The 19,807-nt window shown below is 38.8% G+C and overlaps 1 protein-coding gene across 2 annotated transcripts in view; it reads right to left on the bottom strand.

Annotated features, from left to right (window-relative positions):
• Positions 1 to 1,203: 1,203 nt before the first annotated feature.
• Positions 1,204 to 19,807, bottom strand: part of LOC138913281 (sex determination protein fruitless-like) — a 31,505-nt gene continuing 12,901 nt past the window's right edge. Inside the window, exons 1-2 of one of the 2 annotated variants that reach the window (XM_070216365.1) lie at positions 6,028 to 6,311; positions 1,204 to 1,796 (exon numbers count right to left, since the gene is read on the bottom strand). In XM_070216365.1, coding sequence (XP_070072466.1) covers positions 1,501 to 1,796; positions 6,028 to 6,088 — 357 coding nt within the window. In that variant the 5' untranslated portion in view covers positions 6,089 to 6,311 and the 3' untranslated portion in view covers positions 1,204 to 1,500. Of the gene's footprint in view, positions 1,797 to 6,027; positions 6,312 to 19,807 lie in introns of those variants that run through there. The other variant, XM_070216366.1, reaches the window with a different exon arrangement.

Below are 19,807 nucleotides of genomic sequence, written 5' to 3'. Positions count from 1 at the left end.
GAATGGACTAACTTTAGGTTGCTGGGCTTTTGGGGCCCAGTTCGGGTTGAGTGTTGATTGAAGAGCAGCTCCTCCTCCGGTTTAGGGGAATGTTGATTGATGATTGATGAACATCTCTCTTCTTTGGGGGGTTGCTCCATCGTCACATGGCCTCGAAATCTCACAGTTTGCTTGATATTTGTGCTCACTTGAAAAGTGTTTGCCTTACAATTGCTTACGGTCTAGTATGTGTACTTAGGAGCTAGACTAACGGGCTGGCCAATTGAGCTTCAATAGGGGTTTTCCTTTTTCCTTTACAGTTTGTACTCTTGGTAATTAATTTTTGCATTTTACATGGGTGCATATCTCGCCTTGGTGCTCGGTTTATGCCTAGGACTTAGGGCTACTAATAGTGGTTAGGCATAAACTAACTGGTATACAATATGTGTGTGTAGCTGCGTTAACTTTTAGTTATTGTTTATGTTTATGGTATTGTATTGCTTGAAAAGAGTGTTATTTAAGCTAAGAAAAATTCATCGTTTTCGATTTACGTATACTGTTATTTGTATAGCTACTTTTCGGGCTAGTAAGTGATTAAGTTTTTTAGGTTATTTATGGGTAGCTTGTGGACCCTTTCGTTTAGCTGTTTTTATCTACCAATATATATGCAACTGTTTTAGACTCCTTCTCTGGCTTTGGCTATATAATAATACCTACTAACTGTTTATTAATTAATTTGTATTATTAATTTTAATAATCTATTATGTAGCTGGGCAAGGTCTTTGACTGATTAATATAAATATTAGGAAAAAGACTGTCTACTTAGTTATTGTTATTGGATTGCTTGAGTTACGTATACGTTTGGTTACTTAAGTCTAGAACGGTACAAGTGCTTTCTGAAATGCTCTGCCTTAAACCTACGATAATCTTAAGCTATTAGCATTAGGCTGTGGAATATTTTCCTATTTATATTTCTAGTTTGGTGTTGTTTCTTGCAGTTAGTTTGCTTATACTTATCGAAGGAAATAAAGTGTATTGTAGTGGTTTACAATTTCAATAGCGTAGCAAACACTTTTACTATGTGATTTTCTCTCTCTTATTTCTCTCCCTCTATTTCTCTATTTCTCTAGTTTTATATATTTAATTTGCTTTTGCTTGATGGGTCGAAGGTCCATTGGCAAAGGTTACGAAATGAAAGCTGATATTTTAGGATGATTGGCTAATTTAACTTTACTCTAAGTTTACTTTTGGGCGTGACTATTTAAGGGCATGTTAAACTCTTTTTCAAACTAACTTAAAAAATTTTAAATTGTTTTTTGTTGATTGCAGACATAGCAGAGAAGTGTATAGGTTGATGTGTGTTGCTGATGATATGCATATCAATTGGTTGGGTTTTGGTGTAGGTTTTTGTTTTCTCTGCAATTCTTTGCTCGTCCTCGATCTGGTGTTTGGTTTATCTCTCCACTTTCTCTCTTCCTCCCCCATTTCTAATGCTTTTTGCATTTCTTTTGGGCAGGAGGCTTACCTAGGGGATGCGGCCGGAAGCGGAAGCGGTGGCGGCGGCAATGGCGGCGGCGGTGCCCGCACATCCGTTTCGATATTCCGCTTGTGCGGCGTCTGCAAGTCCAAGGCCGCATAATGCGAATGGGCGTGACCGTGGCCGTGGGCATGGGCGTGGCTGTGGATGTGCCCATGACCGTGGGGGTGGCCCACGCCCAGCGGCGACTCGCGCGGCCTCAAAGTTGTGGGCGGACCTCGGAAGAGGGCGTACGGATTGCCGAAATAATCCTGTGACGTCGCCATCATTTTGGCTCTGGCTGAAAGTACACAATTAATGGGAAGGGAAAACAATTAGCTCGCAATTGACAAATTATGACAGGCCAGCGCACAGCTGCTGAAATTAAAAGCAAACATTGAGCGATTGCTGGCATGTCAATAAAGCATTTTTATAGCCGCCGATTGCCTCCGACTAAACGATGGCATGTGGACGGGTGCACTCGAAAAGATTCAGCTTTTTACTTAAATATAGTTAATCTAGTTTATACAGAATATTATACCTTTACAACATAAGAAATTTAATAAAAATAATAAAGCAATTATAAAGAAATATTAAGGTAAAATATTTTAATTTAATGAGTTCTTAGTAAAATGATTTTAAAGTAGGTATTTAAAATAACAATTAGAAACATTTATAAATTTATTAAACTCAAAAAAAGTAAGAACAACACCAATGTTTTTTTGTAGTGCAGCTTTTATGCCCTTTCCCCCAAAAAATCACTTCACTGCCTGTGTCGATGTCCATTCATGTTTTTTAATTTAATAGTCGTGTCATGTAAATGGGCCCTGCACGCGACTGCATTTAATTCCGGTTGTGAAATGAAATTATTTTAACATGTTCGCCGTGATTGATACTCATTCCCTGTCGGAGGAACTGTCCCTTAACCCTCTTCCATTTTACGGTGCCGATGCAGATGCAGTACACATGTCGGACACACCATAATTGACAGCAGAGGACATGCCACGAGCGGACTACACATGTAATTAAGTGCCGGCTTGTCGCTTAAAGTGCCGGCCAATTGCCATTGCCACGAACGCGTAACGAGGCGACAATAGCCATCGGCTTTTGGCGTGAGAAATATCAGATATCAGATAGCTGGGACCCCAGACAGTGGGTATGAGGATGCGAGCGACTGAGAGACAGAGACGAAGACAAGTGTCTCCTAATTGAGCAATAAAAATAAATAATTTACAGAGCCCGTTTATCTTCAGTAAATATGTATTTAATATCTTTTAAGCGGCGTAATCGTTACCATTAGCAATTCTTATTTATGATCGGAAATATTTATTACACTATATCTGCACCATAAATGTCACATATTAATTTATGGCAGTCCAGATATGATAAGAAATAAAATGTTTTTTGAAAATATAATTTTATAACTTCAATAGAAATATCTTGAAAAGCCTTCCGTTCAAATGTGCAAATCTATTAAATGGTATTTACGCAATTATCTAATTACAGATCATCTTAGGAATGAATTTGCCTTGCCAATTACATAGTTTGCTCACATCAAACATAAATTCCAGAAAATCAGGCAATCTCAGCCAACATTCTGCTCATGTGCCTCATGTAAACATAAACGGCTCATTATTTCCCACCCATCAAATCGGCCAACACTTGAAGTCACTTGCAATTAAACGCTTACACTGGCGGTCCGAGTAAAGTCCCACGCCCACAAAACCACTTACTTCCCCTCAATCCCAGCCGACTTTACACACTCGACGTGTTTACGCAATTTCCAACCAATTGGCATCAAATGGCAAACACATTTCAGCCGCATTTCGCAGGAATCCCTGGCTCTTCATTCATTTCTCAGCCGCAATTATAGCGCCCGAAAACGAAAACGGGAAAATCGCACAACAGTAAATGCTCAGCAGTGTGATGACCAATGCGAGTCCTGGATTTTTTGTTTTAATGAACTTTTCCCTCACGCTTGCCCCGGCATTTTCCACCCGGTTTTATTTTGCATAATTTAACGCGACAACGACAGCTCAAGTGCTGACTGATTTTCTACCTGGCTGCCTGGCTGGCGAGACGTCAGAATGAAAAAAGCAAAAAAAATCCAGTCAAGTCGATGATGGCTGCTTTTAACTTTTGCATAATTACGTGTAAGAAAAGAACATTTTCGAAAAGTTCTTCGCAGGCAGCTGAAAACTTTACATCAGCATACGGATATCGGGGATCTACGTGAAAGCTCGCGGCACGCACTGTGCGAATTGTTTTAACTTACTTGGCTCAACTTTTTTATGGCAACGCACCGCGACTCTAATGGCACCCCCCAGAGTGTCGTTGGACCTAAGGGGTTGGGGTTTGTGGATAAGGGATGTCGATACACATGCACCAGAGTCCAGCAGCGGTTAAAATTCTATGACTTCAAAATCATAACTTAAACCAAGCTATGAGCAATAAACCGAAATTGAATTACAATAAAAATTAAAAAATGTATTAAGGTTTTTATCTAAGTGAAGTTCAACTCGATCTAATTACTATCTGTCTTTAAAAAAAATCGCGTAATGTAATATAATATTTAAAGGCAAAGACAAAGATTATTAAGAATGTGAAATATGGATTGAATACCTAAAAAACCGGAAGAAAAATAGATTTATTAATTTTTATATGACGAATATCGAATAACACCTAAATAAACGACTGACTCCACTATTATTTTAACGGCTACTGTACGTACGCACCCTAGCTTTCGCAACTGGAGGAAATGTGGAGCAATAGCGTCAAGTGCACGCAGTCTAGTGCACTGCATCGAGGATGAGGACGCCTGGGTGGCAGTCGGGTGAAGCTATACGTTCCTCTATATGTGGCAAAATAGGCCAGACGTCGTGGGCCGGCCAGAACACCTACGCGCATTGGTGTCACCTACTGAACTGAACACTGAATTCTGAGCGCTGAGCGCCAAGAATCAAACGCCAAATACAGAGCCCTAAGTACCAGTGATGATAATTTATTTACATATATTTTGATTTTGGGGTAAATCATTTTGATTGAAATTAGAAACCGATTATAAAACATTATTTAAATAATAAATTCAAAAACAAATTTACTTATTCGTACAAAATAATTAAACTATTTAAAAATAAATTGGAAAAAAATATTTTAAAAGCCTTTATAAATAAGAATGTCTTTTGTTTTATAAATAGATTTTTTTAACGACCCATAAATTTAAATATTAGTCTACACCTTTCCAGTTGGTTTTATAAAGTTAATATATTTTATCATACTTTTAGGGCTGCCTAATTTGTAAGGACATTAAATTTAAATGATTAAAAGCCAAATTGGCAGACCTGCTCACTAGAATGCCAGTCAGAGTGTTTGGCGTAGGAGGAAAAGTAATCTCTGCTCTGGAACGCTTTTACAGCGCTGCGCTCAGGGGCTGTTAATGAGTCAAGATATGATGCATTTGTGAGTGTGACGAGTGTGCGTGTGAGTGAGAGTCTGGCTGTGTGTGTGGGCCGTCCTAAGTGCGTTGGCGTCAAGTTGAAAGCCGCTAGACGGCAACAATGGCGGCGAGCAACAACAAACGCCGCCGGTTTTTGTTGCCTACTTTTGTGCGCCGCTGAGATTGAGAGTTCTGGGCTCAGAAATATGCTCCTGCTTACATCCATTTGCATATATGCACATCTATTTTAATGACTAGTGATGAGGCCCCCGGCATAGGAGAGCAGTGAAAACGGGGCCAACAACTCCCGAAATTCACGGCCAATGGTTCAGTGTATTTATGCCACAAAAGTCAAGTTATCATATTATTGGCATCCTATTTATTTAACCGAATTTTATTCAACTAATTATTAATTATTAATGTGATAATGAAGTTATTAATAATAATTAATAATATTTTAATCAATCTGAAATAAATTATAAAAAGGGCCAACAAAATTATTAAATTTAATAATAAACAAATCTCGAAAAATAGTTATTAAAGGTCCAACATTTTTCAGATTTGGTGTAATTAAAGCTTTTCATAGTTAGTTACGAAATTCCAGTGAATAAGTAGCTCGAAGAGAGCCCCTATCAGGGATAAAATTAATTGATACACACTCGAATCTGCGTGCTCACGCACTCATCGCAAATTCGCTGTTGAGACGCACTCGTTTGCCGCTTTTGTTGTGGCATCGATGGAATCATTTACCCCAACACATTCTGCATAATGCATGATATATTTTCAGGGGGAGATAGGAGAGTAGGGCGGAAATATAATAGCTCTGTAAGTTGGGGGGCTAAGGGCCTCGCCTCGAGTCTTGTATTGAAAGTCCCCCTTTAGCCCTCATTATGCATTTTGTGTGAGTTGCAATTAATTGAACCACTTGGGGGAGTGCTGCAATTTGTTCAGTATAAGGTCTGAAAAGAAGTTTGCTATCGTTTAAGAATGGCATTTTTATGTTTCATTATAATTCTCTTTCTCCCATTTTTTTTGAGTTGGTTACAAAACTTCTTTGTTGCTCGCTATCAGCGAGTGCTTTGCAACTTTGGCTGACTTTTGCGGGGTCTCTTCCTATTTTTGCAGTAACTTTTCCGAGTATCCCACTCAGGGGACATTCGCTGACCCAAAGGAAAAGCAGGCAGCTTGCCAGATAATCCTTTTTCCGGCTTTATTGCTTTATAACGCTGGTGACGCTTTAAGACGCAAATAAATTGAATTTGCGGCCTGGACAAATCGTCTTAGTCCTGGCCTGCCACTGAGGAAAATAAATTCCGAAAGTCTTGATACTTATATTTTGTTATAAAAATGCCAAAGAAATTCCTTCAATGTAAAAATAAAAAGGCCTTATGAATTTTGAGTCCGACTTTTAATGCCTAGGTATTTTTAAAAACCGTAACAAATTTTTCTATAATAAAATGTTTTACTTTTAAGTATAATAAGTTTTTAAATATATATTTTTTCTTTTATCTAAGTACCTACCTCCATTTAATAGGAATAAACTGTTACTCTACATTCAGAAAAATTGAGATCTTGATAATGAGGTGATTTTTAACTTAGTAGAATTATTTTACAGTACAATACATAACTTTGATTTACCATCTCCAGCTGTGTTTAGTAAAATGCTTCATTTGTTAGCTGATTTGTGCCAGTACCTCCTCCATTATCCCTCTTTCCCCGAAATGAATGTTTCTTTGTGTTTCCTTGGCCAGAGAGACTTCGCTTGCCAAATGGCTTTGAATGTTTGCCCTCTCGACTATTTGATTAGCCGCACTGGAAACATGATTTTGTTTTTCTTATTACATAATGCTCAAATGAAGAGAGTGCACTCCGGGAAAACTCCTTGCCTTGCCTCAGAATGAACTCCTACCCCTTCTCCCTTTAACAAAACAACCCCCTCCACCGTGTGACAATTTTTGGACTGCAGTCATGTGCGTGGCAGCTGATGGTGCTGTTCCGGTTTGTTTGCATGCAATTCCGTAAAGTCCTGTGCGTGCATTCAGGTTATTCCGCCGGCTCAGGCGTTTGACATGAAAAATGCATTTTATTGGGATTATTTTTATAACGTGTCCGACCTCAGGGTTCCCGCCGCAATTAAATCGGTCGTCATTAAAGCTTTCCGCGTGTGTGTTCAAAATGCAAATTCAATTAATTTTACATTTATGCTTAGTTCGGGGCCACGCCTTTCATCGCGCGGATTTGCAGTCAATTTTCGCACTTTTTAATTCAATTTCTCAATTTCGCGGATAAAAATATTAAGTGTCGTCCTTTGTGCTTTGTGGCCAGGTCGCTGTTAATGGCCAATTACGTGCTGGGCTTTCAGGTGGATGTATATACATATATATATGCACATATATGCCAGCGTCGTTGTGTCCATTTTGGCACATGTCCACATGGCGGGACCCATATCGCGGTAGCGCACAGAGTGCCGCACGTGCTCGGCTCTCAAACTTTGTGATTTCATCAGCAAACTCCACCCATTTCGCCAACCCCTGGCTACTCTATTAGTTTATAAATTCAATTGTTTTTGTAATGCAATATTAGCCGTGGACAAAGTGTTGCTTTGTTTAAATTGCGTCGCCTAAATGGCTTTAAAATTCTGAATGGGTAAATTGGCTTTGTTTGCCTTCACAATAAGTAAAAATCTTTTAATTTATAGATACATATTTAATAGAACCAATTATTCCTTTGTTAAGCTATTAAGTTATTTTTCTTCGGTTGCCATGGAAATAAATAAATTATTAGAAACTATATATTATTTAAAAGTACCTAATAGGCTATTTGGCTAAATTCCATAATTTATATTTGTCCAAAAAAATAGTAATTTTGCTATTCATAGAGAAATAGTTGTACGGTTTATTTGTTCAATGTATGAAAACTTTATGTTAAGGATCTTTATAATAAAATGATAACCCTTCTACCAACCTTTCCTATATGAATTCTACCTCTTTAGAACCCTATTTCATTTAAATGCAAACAGTTATTTAATTAAAAGTTGCAAGGCTGCCAACCTCCGAAAGTCGTAAGTCACGCAATTAATAAAGCCGCGCTGGGGGAATCCGAATCCAAATCGAAATTGGCCAAATATTGGCGGCCACGCCCGCCGGCTGTTCACAAGCGTTGCAATCAAATGACGGCAGCCGGCGTTGGATGCAAAAAGTGAAGCCGTTACTTGACTTTCAAATTAGGCAAAGAAGCTGAAACTTTTATCGATAGACGCATGCCAAACTTTGACCATTGCCAATTTGTAAAGACCCCCAAACACTTACAGCTGTCACAGCTCTTCCCCTTCCCAGATCCCCAGAGCATTTTGGCCAAGTCCAGCTGCATAAATAAACTATTACGACGCAGCCGGAAAAGTTCGCAGAGCTCCTTTTCTCCGGTTGGAAGTTAACCAAATATAATCTGTACTCGACCGGACAACATATTCAATTCGCTTCGCTTTTAAAACGATTTACAGATATTGCGTGTGTAATTTATTTCCAAGTGCCAAACTGTTTACAAGCTCACTGAGCCAGAGAGCAAGCTCATTTAACATGCTGATGCTCTGCAGCTTTCCCGTGAATCACTCCGATTTTCCCCCGTCGATTTCCACCAGAATCACAGTTGTTGCCCCGAAGGAAGCACCATTACATGTTGCCGCAACTGTTGCCATTGAAAATCATGGCCATGTCATGGCAAAGCCTTTAAACTCTTACATAGTCCGTGGCCGAAAAGCCTTAAAGCCTGATTTAAATGGTCCGGAATACTTGCCATCAGATGTGTTATGTCATACGTTGTGTTGGCCAGCAGCTGCCACTAATTTTCACTTGTTTCCGCTGCCAACGAATGATTTTCTTTTAGATTTTGCCATTTAATGTAAATAAATGAGGTACTATAAGGCTTCTAATATTTTTAATTTATAATATAAATGTAAGACTTTATACCGTTTATTTTTACTTTTATAAAAAAAATCCTTTATTATTTTATTATTTGTTAAAAATAACTATTAACCGATCCGGGATAGTTACACAATTTTCCTGCATTGATGTGCACTTAAAGATATTCCTTTAAAACAACAAAGAAATCAAACGTTCGCCTACTTAATTGTTGCAAGTAAACGATTTGCCTTCTTATAAAATTATATAGAAGTTGCCTTCGAGAATTGAAACTACAACCGATATAAATGTTTTGCGGTGAAGCTTTGGCAGAGTCGCTGGCAGTTACGTAGTAGCAGCAGTACTTATGCATTGTAAAATATGCATTAATAACAGCTCCTTGCGCATATTTGCATTTATATGGAATACCTTTTGTTTTGCCGGAATTCAAGAAATGCCGGCACGTGGCTAATAAACCGCAAAGGAAGTGCTGCCATAAATAAGAATGCCTGCATGTCGGATCAGCCATTCGCAAGGACCTATTGTGCCCTGAATATGAGTGTGTTGAGGATGTGTGTACTTGGGATTGTGCGTGTCAGCTGGCGAATTAACACGTCAAGCGGCTTCTGCATTGACAGGTCCCAATAGTTGCCACATGGCACATGGGCCGGCGAAATGGGAAGTGCCTGCTGTTTTGGACAGCGGGCGAGTGGACCGCCGTACGGGGTCCTATTAACAGGTCCTTATGGACAGGATGCAGACAGAAAGGGTCTGATATGATGTTTAGATAGCTAGGTTACACTTACGGTCTTTCAGTTGTTACATCTTTAATAATACAAAATACCAACCGGTATACACGGCGTATGAGTAATAAGATTTTAAAGTAGTAGCTAAATTATAAGAATAATATATTCAATGCGAATTATAAATATTTATAATTTTTTAAACTTTTTTTTGAAGTCTAAAAATAGTTTTAAAAACAATTTAAATAATCTATCTATCCAGAATTTAACACATCCATCAAGTAAAGAAAACCCCCTGGAAAAAAAAGGGTTTCCCGACTAATTTGTAATGCAAATGTGTGGCTGCACTTAACAACGCGCTCCTTAACTTTTGTCCGGAAGTAAAATGGAAGGAACAAAAAAGTTCGACGCACATATTGACAAGGCAATTAAATTTTTAATTACCATGTGTGCAAATAGTTCGCGAACTTTACTTTCCGCTCTTGCCGACATTAAAAATTATTAACAGAATTAATGCGAAAAGTTGTCGAAAAGACAAAGGCAAAAGGCGAAAGGCAAAGAGAGTGGCCAAAACCACAAGAAGTTGGCCCCGACATCAAAGCAAACAGCAGAGATGAATCCAAGGCATCAAACAGACAAAGAGCCGAGTTAAAGTTTCCAACTGTCTCTTTTGGCGCCTTTTTTTACACTTTTTGACCCGAAAAAGAATGGTGTGCGAGTGTTAATACATTATTCATGTGACCAGCAGAGTTTTCAACGCGTTGTCCTGCCATTTTCTTTAAGAGCTTCCGGCAATTAAGAGGCGACAGAGGGTAAACTTTAAATCGAATAGATCAGGAATTCATTGAATTTTAAATATTTACAAACGTCTTTTGGTATAATAAATGACAGAAAGAAGGATGGTGTCATAAAATTACAGGACATCATATAAATGATAAACTTACTTTACTTAGGAAATCGATTTCATATTTTATGGCTATTTATTCGCTGCTAGTTTTACCATTTAAATTTTCAAAGAACCTTCAAGTTCTTTACAGTTTTAATTCTATGCCATTACTTATGACTTGACAATGTAGGTTATAGAATATTTCAAAAATAACTCACTAGTGCAATCTCTTAATTAAATCTAAGCCAGTTTATAAACATCCCATCTAAAAATGTTAAGTTAGTTATCAAGATACAAATAGGCACGCATAGTCGTCATTCTTCACACTAACAAAAAACCGGAAACATGAATAAATTCCGTGTTAATAAACATTCATGCCCGCAACCAAATCAGATTTGCATTTTTCAAATATTTTACAAAACTAACCAAAATGCCAGCTAAATTGCACTCTCCCACGCACTCGCACTAGCACACGTCCAAACAAATACAGTGGCGGGGTTGGTGGGGGCAAAATGGAAGGGGGGTGGGGATAGTGGGCGTGTTGGAGAAAGGTAGGGAGAGAAAGTGACATTGCTAACTCGTGGATGTCGACAACGCTGGCGGAACGAACGCCGCTGGCCAAGCTCAAAATGAAAGGCACGCGCCCTGCCACCAAAGGAAAAAGGACATCGAAAAGGATAAAAAGTTTGTTAATATTAAATTTTAAATACCCTGAAATTATAAAGAAAGAGGAATACTTTTTAATAACAGATATTTAGTTAAAGTAATATTAAAATAGGATAGGAAATTAGGATTTAATCCTGACAATATATTTCCTTTATAAAACAGCATTTTTTTATTTTATTTTGCTTTGTTTTATTATTTGTAATGAAAGGTATCCAAGAAATTATATTTTGGCAATTATACAAATATTTCCTTGTTCTTAGTTTAACTACAATCTTTAAGATTTTGGTTTACTTAGTTAGTTAAGTTTTAGAACATTCAAAATACCCTCCGAAAGGGTAAAAAATATATAGGAAAACGGACACGAATTTCCGAGCCTGGCTGACTGACAGGCCCGGTGCGAATAGAAAATAGTGGGCGGTGGGTTTCGGCGGTGTGGGGGGTTGGAGGCGACAAGGACGGTAAGGAGGCGGAAAAAGCGGCGTGTAAATTTTCCAACTAAGCCACAGCGAGCAGAGCGACTGACATTCGCACACGACCAACTCAACGCAACTCAGCTCGCTGCTCGCGCCGTATATCTTCATTAAAATGCAATGCATCCTTGGGAGAGCAGTGGGTCCCGCTCGCTCCTCCTCCCGATCCTCCCGCTGGCCATGGAACCCCCCAGCCCGTCCTGGAGGCCCCTTCGGTTCCCAATCCCCAAACCTTCAATCGTGTAAGCGTCCGCGCGTGTAATGACAATGGTGGCGCGTGGCTTTGACTTTGACATGGCCGCCGGGCCGGACTTTGGACTACGCAGGACACCATCTCGTCCTGATTCCACTCCCCTTGCCATCACCCATCCCGACACCATATTTTTCAAATGCAATGCCCCGTGACCAAAGCTGCGGCTCGACCTCTCGCATCAACACGTACGTAAAAGTCAAATCAACTGGAGCTGTAAAATTGGAAGTTGGCTGTGCAAAACATTGGGAGTGGGAATGGGAAGTTGTAGAGGTGGAAGTTGTGACTGCGGATGAGCAGCATTAACGAAAATATAAACAAACATCTAGACTGGCAGCTAAAAGCAGCCAGCACCTTATAAACTTTAAATGGAAAACAAGCAGAGGCTGGCAGGCCAACACTGAGAGAACGCACAAGAAATCGTTTTTGCATAGGGATAATGTGGTTAATCGATACAGAAAATAAAAACTAAAATATAATATAATTGGTCTAAAAAATTCTTAATATTTGAAAATCATTATTATTTCATAAATAACCAAATTGTTTCTAATAATTTGCAATATGACCCTGTATATTGAAGATATGGTTTTAATAATAAATAATAATAAAGATTTTGGGTCTAATGTAGTAAAATTAAACCAAGATATACCGATCTAGGATCAGTATTTTCGTTAAGTGGCAGAACAGGGATTCAGGGAGCTGTGAAAGGGCGTGACATGTGGTAAGTGCAGAAGCAGCAGCAGCAGCACGAGTAGCACAGAAAAGGAAGCGAAAGCAAAAGGACGAGAGCAGTTCGGTTTCAGGCAGCCATCATAAAATGATGCGCCCACAAAATGCACATCCACATCCTGGCTAGGTGTAAATCACGTAGCACTCTGACGCCTTTTACAGTGCCAGTTGTTTTACCCACAATAAAATTGAAAAGCAGCCAAAACAGCACCAGCCACCAGCAACAACGAGAGCAACAACATGAACAATAACAACATCGACAACGACAGCAGAACGCAAAAGTTTTAAAAGTAAAATGACAAGAGCACGTGCGACCTGTTCGGCGGTAGTCGAAACTGAAGGAGTTTGTTTACGTCGTCTACCTTAAGTGCACAGGTAGAAATTAAGGATCGTTTTTAAATTGTTAAGATATTTTTTTAAAGAAATAAATAGAACAATACTAATTTTTAAGATTTCAGATTTAGAAAAATTATTTAGATTTTAGATCATAAGTTTTTAAATTTCCAAAATTAATATATATTTTTGTAGACATTTTTTCTCCGTGTAAACCTCCTCTTTTTCCCTTTTATTTGCCGCCCATTCAGCCCCCTTTTCTGACTCCGGCTAAGTTATGGTTAGACATCGATCTCATGGGAAGCCCAGTGCCAGAGCTGACTTAGCTGGGCTAAAGCTTCGTTCCCAAAAAGTTTTTGCATTTCTCGTGCGGCTCATTACAACTCCGTCAGAGCAGTAAAAAATACTCGTATCAGAGACTGCAATGCCTTGCCTTTGCTTAAACCGGAAGCTCACTTTTGCCCACGCAAAAAAGGTCCCGCACACCAGTATGCCACTCTCTCTATATCCCTAACACCGGTCCACGCGCCAAGTATTTTGTTTATTAAAATTAAGTGTCACGGAGCTTTGCCCAGGAACTGTGGTTCTAAAGGGTCTAGTAATTCTTCAAGATTAAGAAGTGAATAAATATATAACTAAAGATTATTTTAAATAATAAAAAAATGTAGAAAATTGATTTGGCATAGATGGGTTAAATATGGTTTTATATAAAAGCAACTGTTAATGGTTTTATCACCTCGAAAAATTACTATATATATTAAGTTTTTTATCATGATTAGGAATGTGTTATCTATTTATTTCTATAACTATTTTTCACAGACCGTATAACGTTTAAATTTTGTAAAATCTACACTTAAGTGTCCTGAACATGTTTACAATCCTTGTGGCACTGTTCACTGACCGGCGTTCTGAAACGGAGCATCATCAGCTAAGACCACCAGGTGGTCCCAGCTCCTCGGACTCCTGCCGCCCTGTATTTTCCCATATTATTATTACTGCTGTTGCTGCTGCCTGTTGTTGTTTGTCGCCAGTTGCTATTAATGCCGCACAGCAACAGCAATGGCAACAGCAATAGCCCCTTCTGCAACCTGATGCACACAGTTTTTTACGAGCTGCACACGCACACGTGCCGGAAAGTCCTTCCCCCGAGTCCAGTGTCCAGTGTCCTGGCCAGAGGTCCTGGGGACAAGGACACCGTCCACTGTCTACCGTCCGGTAGATACGTGCCTTTTTGCTTTGCCATTAGCCTGGGGAGCAGTGGGCCAGCGTGGCCACATTAAGTGATATTTGTTTTACATGAAAATCAACTCCTGTCTGCCCCGGAACGGAACCACTCGTATCCTGCCTGCTGTTAAATTTAAATTTCAATTGCAGAATTGCGGCATTGATTTGCTAATTGCATTGCCGTCGCGTGGTTAGCTGAGCTCATCATGGTTACTTAGGGCAATTTTAATCAATCATCAATCGGAGAGTGAGCATTTTGAGGCATTGAGCCTGCCTTAAATCCGGCAAATCCATAACTAAACACAACCCAGCCATTGGTTATGCAGACTTAATGAGCACCAGAAGCGTTAACCGCATCAACAGCTTGTTATATGCACACAAATGTGTCAAGCATTACAGCCTTAGCATCAGCATCCCCTTCTGGAAATATATATCTTCCATCTGCACTGATATATAGCCACAGCCGCAGGAAAATGGAGTAAAAAACTTCGCCTAACCCACATCGCAGTGAAAGTTTTCGACTGCGCCAAATTCATGCCACTAAATGCTAATGCACTAATTAGTTCACGCTCTCAACTTGGCTGTCTGACTGCTCAGACTGCTGCATTTACCATTTACCATTTAGCAGACACATTGAGACAGCAGCAGCATCCCGTTGCTGAAAATGATTAAAAATTCGCAGACGGCCAGAATAAAAAATGGAGAAAAAACGTGGCTAAATAAAAATACAAACACTTTTGTCCAGCAATAAAAGTGAAAATTATTTGACAAAACAACAGCATTTAATGGGTGAAATCTCCACCATTTGGCAGCTGCCTTGGCCTAAACTCTGAATTTCTATGGCTGTCTGATGGCCAGGAACTGTGGGATCACAAATTCTTTGAACTTAAAATATAATTATTAAAAATGAGTTAGCAATAACTTTTTAAATGATAATATTATATAACAAATTATTTTATGTTTGTAATGAAATTCAATTTAAAATTATTTTCTTGCCCCTACGATAAACCCACTGTGCTGGGCATTTAATAAATAAACGCCAACTTGATTTCGTGCTAACCAAATGTTATTCAGGCCGAAACTGTATTAGCTTGCCCTTGTTTTGGCTTGTTGAATGGCCCGAAGGAGGGTGAATCTGAACAACAACAACAAGTCTGGGCCCCTGGTTTGGAGACTGTATGAATTAGTAATCTGGACGTATTTAATTAGCATTTTTAAAGTCATGTCGATCCATCCTTTAAATAAATAACCACTGTTTGTGTAGGCAAATTAGCTACATAATACATTATAAGACCATTATACATTTATCCTAGAAAATGGTAGACATTAATTTATAGAGAATATCCTCGTTTATATAAAATCCGAACACCAACCAAATATTTATGTCTAATTTCGTTAGACTTTTCTTTCTTTTTATAAGCAATTTCTGGTAGCATGGAAAACAAGCCGAAAAATTGTCAAATGCCAAATCAATTTTGGCTTTACAACTAACGAAATCCGCTCAATGAAATTTTTAATTGAAACTAGCGCAAAAAACCGTTAGCCTCGCACACTACACACATTTATGCATGTTTGTGTTAGGGAAAAACCAATTGAGTGTTGGTTGCACAAAAATAAATTGGTCAATAAACATTTTGAAGAGCCCAATCGACTGATGTAAAATATTCCTTAAATATGTGTAGTTTTCCCATTTCTTTCTTTTTGCTTGTCAATATTTTATTTTAAATGGCCGCCTTATGAGGCCTGAAGTTCATTTGGCCGGCGTTGTTTTTCTGTTTTCCAGTTTTTGCTGCTGTGGTGCACGTAAAGCGCCGCTCATAAAAGCCAAAGGCATTTAAAGTGGTGGTTCAGTCGTTTTAGTTAGGGCAGGTAGAGTAGTGAGGTGGCAGCCTGGCTAGCCGCAGCAAGTTATAAAGATGTCCAAAGGCCACAACACAAAAGTTTATTACAGTTTGGCCGGAAGATGGTGGAGGTTCAGGTATTGGAAGTCCCAGTCCCTTCGCACCTCCTCACTCTCCATTTTGAGGTCATGGTGGACGTTTTTTCTTTTACCCGACTTTCCCGGCGCCACTTTAAGGCCTACAGCGGGTCATCTGATGAGAAAGGGTTGTAGTGTGGAAAATAGATTAAAGATACGCAATATAAATTACCTCATTACTTTTTTCGCAGTTCACTATGCCAATAAATACAGTGGAAATATAAAACCATACTTCTTTAATAATTTATAAATACAAATTGGCTACAAGTAAGTTAATTAACATAAATAAAACGTGGCTCAATTCAAAATTACGTGCCTTTCATAATCTATGAAATTATATTCCATTATAAAACAATAGCTGATGGACTGAGAATAAAATTTATTAAATTGTTACGGATTTGTATTTTTTTATAAAATATCTTTTGTGAACTTTTCTTTTTGAAAACACTGAAAACATTTTTCTAAAATAGTCAAGCTCTATAAATATATTTGTTTTTATTTAAAAACATTTGTACAACAACGCTTGTCTCTTGCACTACTTTTCGAAATTAATTTAAAATTTGTATAAAAATAAAACACATTTTCTAAAATTCTAAACTTTAAAAGCATTAATTCTCAGTGCTTTCCAGCAATTGTTTTACCCATCGTCAGGTGTCATAATTAATTTCCTCGCCAATTTGTTTTCCTGCCGTTGTTATCGCTGTAATTGTCACCGTTGTTGTTACAGTTCCAGCAACAACAACCTGCTGGCTTTTACATTTGTTGACATCTGCGGATTTGGGTCCCTGATTTATTGAAAAGGGCCAACCAACGCCGAGGTCTGCTGGGCCTGCTCTACATGCAAGTTGTGTTCCGGGCCACACAACTCCATATAAAAATGCATTTTCAGTCAATGCTGTGGCACTCAGACGACTTTGAGTAGTGCTTCAGTTCGGTCCACAAAAGGGTATCGCCCACCGCCCACCGAGATAAGCCAGTAAATGCGAATGGATGGGGAGAATGTCCTACATTTTCTCATTAAATTGCCATGGTAAATATCCGGGTAGTTGGCATAAACTTACTAACAAGGCGCCAACGTAAGGTGGCAAGTGTCGAATATTTTTGGCCACCACTTTATTGCTGTTTTCTCCGGAAACTTTTAATTGGCCTGAGGAAAGTCCAATTGTTTTTTTTTTGCTTTGACAAACTCTCGAGTGTATAAGGCTTATAATGGTCAGAGTGGAATAGTAGTTTTTGGCGTCACTATATCAGCCATGTGTTCGTTAGGCGGCATCAGCAATTTTCCTTTTCCCATTCAAATTGCGCTCATAAATTTTGGCCAAGTGTCAATAAGTGCAATGGAATACAAGCGATGGCTACATTGTAATGGTAAAACTTTCAACAGCCTGCAAGCGGAGCATTAAAAATGCATAAGTAATGGGGAATTTACGGGTCACAATCACGGCCTTTTTCCCGACCATCAACCATATTTTTTTATTTTTTTATGTTGCACCCATTTTGAGGGAATGTTATTCGAATTAAAGCCTCAACATCGCGCTGCTGTTGCTTAACATCCGCGTTTACAGCTTCCTGTAAGTGGCTGCATTACAGTGCTCGCAGCTGTGCGAAAACTTTCGTAATGAAATTGCTTTCCATTTGTGGGTTGCACATAAAGCAAGGACTGAGCTTTAAGGAACTGCAAAGTTTTCCCTGAAGGAATGGGTTTAAAGTAGCGGATTGGATGGTGAAGTTAAAAAAAATAGGAACATATTGAGGCATATTTAATTTAATTACCTAATGCATTCCTTAATTTCCAAATGGAACAACCATGCTTTATAGTAATCCTAATTATATTTATTAGTATCGCGGAAAAGTGTTTAAATAAGATGTATACTTAAAGTAACTTCTTACTTAGAGACTTATCTTAAATAATAAAATGATAGTTCTAAGACTAAAATAGGTCTCAAAAAAAAGAACGAAAAGAAATGAACAGCAAACAAATTTCATGGGCTGGGCATTATTTTTTATAAAGATTTTTATTTCATAAAATTTAAAATAAATTTAAATAAATATAAGTTAGGTGCCATAAAAAGCTTTTTATTAAAAAATAATTTGTAGAAAATGGTGTGAGATAAGATAATGCTTACAAAAGGTATTTTAAGATTAATTTCGACCATTTCATTTACCAATTGCATAGGCAACCACACAAATGGCGAGCCTGCCACCCCATTTGCACCCACTTTCCGCACAGTGTCCACCCAGCTTGGGTGGTAACCCCCCTTTTTCCCCCACCTTTTAGACCCACTCTTTTGGCCTGCCCGACGACACCGATGCATGCTGGCCACGCGCTCATTTCAGTTTAAATTGAATTGAAGCCAAATGCATGCCATGATTTTAAATTGTTTGGTTTGGTTTGGTTTACATTGCATTACGCAGAAAAACCCCCGCACTCCACTGGGTGTTTTTAGTGGGTGGCATTGCGGGTGGGTGTGGGGATTCACAGGGAACTTGGCGCATTGGTGCACAAAACTACACAAATTGCTGACATATTCAAATCAATGAGAATGGGATGGGTGTGTGTGTATGAGTGGGTGAGTGGGCGGGTTTTTGGTTTCGGTTGCATCTTCTGCCATGAAAAGTACTTGCGAAAACAAATATCGAATTAAATAAATTGCAAAACTGCACCGATGATGAGCGGAGAGAGGACTGGTGCATTTTTTTGGATTTTTCAAGATTTACATTTTCACCAATGCAAATGCCAGGCGATAGTCGTTGCGATAGTTGTTGCGATAGTTAAGGCCACCCAGACATTTGTTTACTAAATTTCCCAGCGAGGATCCGAGGCGGAGGAGGCAATCAACGAGCCAAAGGAAATAAAAAACGTTTACGTTGGTGGCTTGTTAAGTGGCATATTTATGTAAGACGACGGAGCCCGCGCTTGATTCTGTGCCAAAAAACGAATCCAGACCGGAATCGAAATGAACCCAGGACCAATTACTTGCGAGGAGGTGGTACCCTCACCCGTTTTCGTGTCCTGTTTGCGGTTTTTCCCGTCTCCGAAAAACTTCCCATTTTTTCTTTGTTTTTCCTTGCTTTCAAATAAAAACTATTCAATTTATAGAAAGCTGTGGATAAGACCGAAAATAAAAAACAAAAACAGAAATTTAAATAAGCTTGAAGGAGGCCAACAAAGTGGAGAAGCCTTGAATTCCTTTGCTTGAAGTAATTTAAAGAATATTCGTTTTCTCTTCAAGTAAGTTATGTAATTTAAATTTAGTTTACTTTATAGGTATATCCGCATTTTCTTATATTTCCTATTAGCTTTCAATTACGAATATTTATGAAGCCCACAAAATTGAATAACAAACAGGCTTGAGCGCCGGAAAAAACATTTTCCGACCAAGGCCAACTCTAATATATGGCTCCATCAAATAAATCCAAATTTCGCTTGTAAAACTATATATGTATCGCCTCCACAAAATCCGCCATGCTCAACCTCGTAAACCACCGAAAAGTCAAAAGAAGACAAGTTCAAGCCGGAATGGAAGTGGAAATGACCCACGACCGAGGACACCAGACAGATGGCAGTGGGTTGAAAGAGAATCCCATGGGCAGAAGGATACAACAATGGAGCAAACTAGGATCGTGGGGGAGGGGGCAAGCAGACAAACAATCTTTCGGTTTGACGAACTAACTGACTATCTGACTGGCAGCTCCTGCTG

Source organism: Drosophila takahashii, chromosome 3R (assembly GCF_030179915.1).
Source record: "Drosophila takahashii strain IR98-3 E-12201 chromosome 3R, DtakHiC1v2, whole genome shotgun sequence".
NCBI lineage: Eukaryota > Metazoa > Arthropoda > Insecta > Diptera > Drosophilidae > Drosophila > Drosophila takahashii.
Note: the sequence above shows the minus strand (reverse complement) of the source record. Positions and strands in the feature narration are given on the sequence as shown.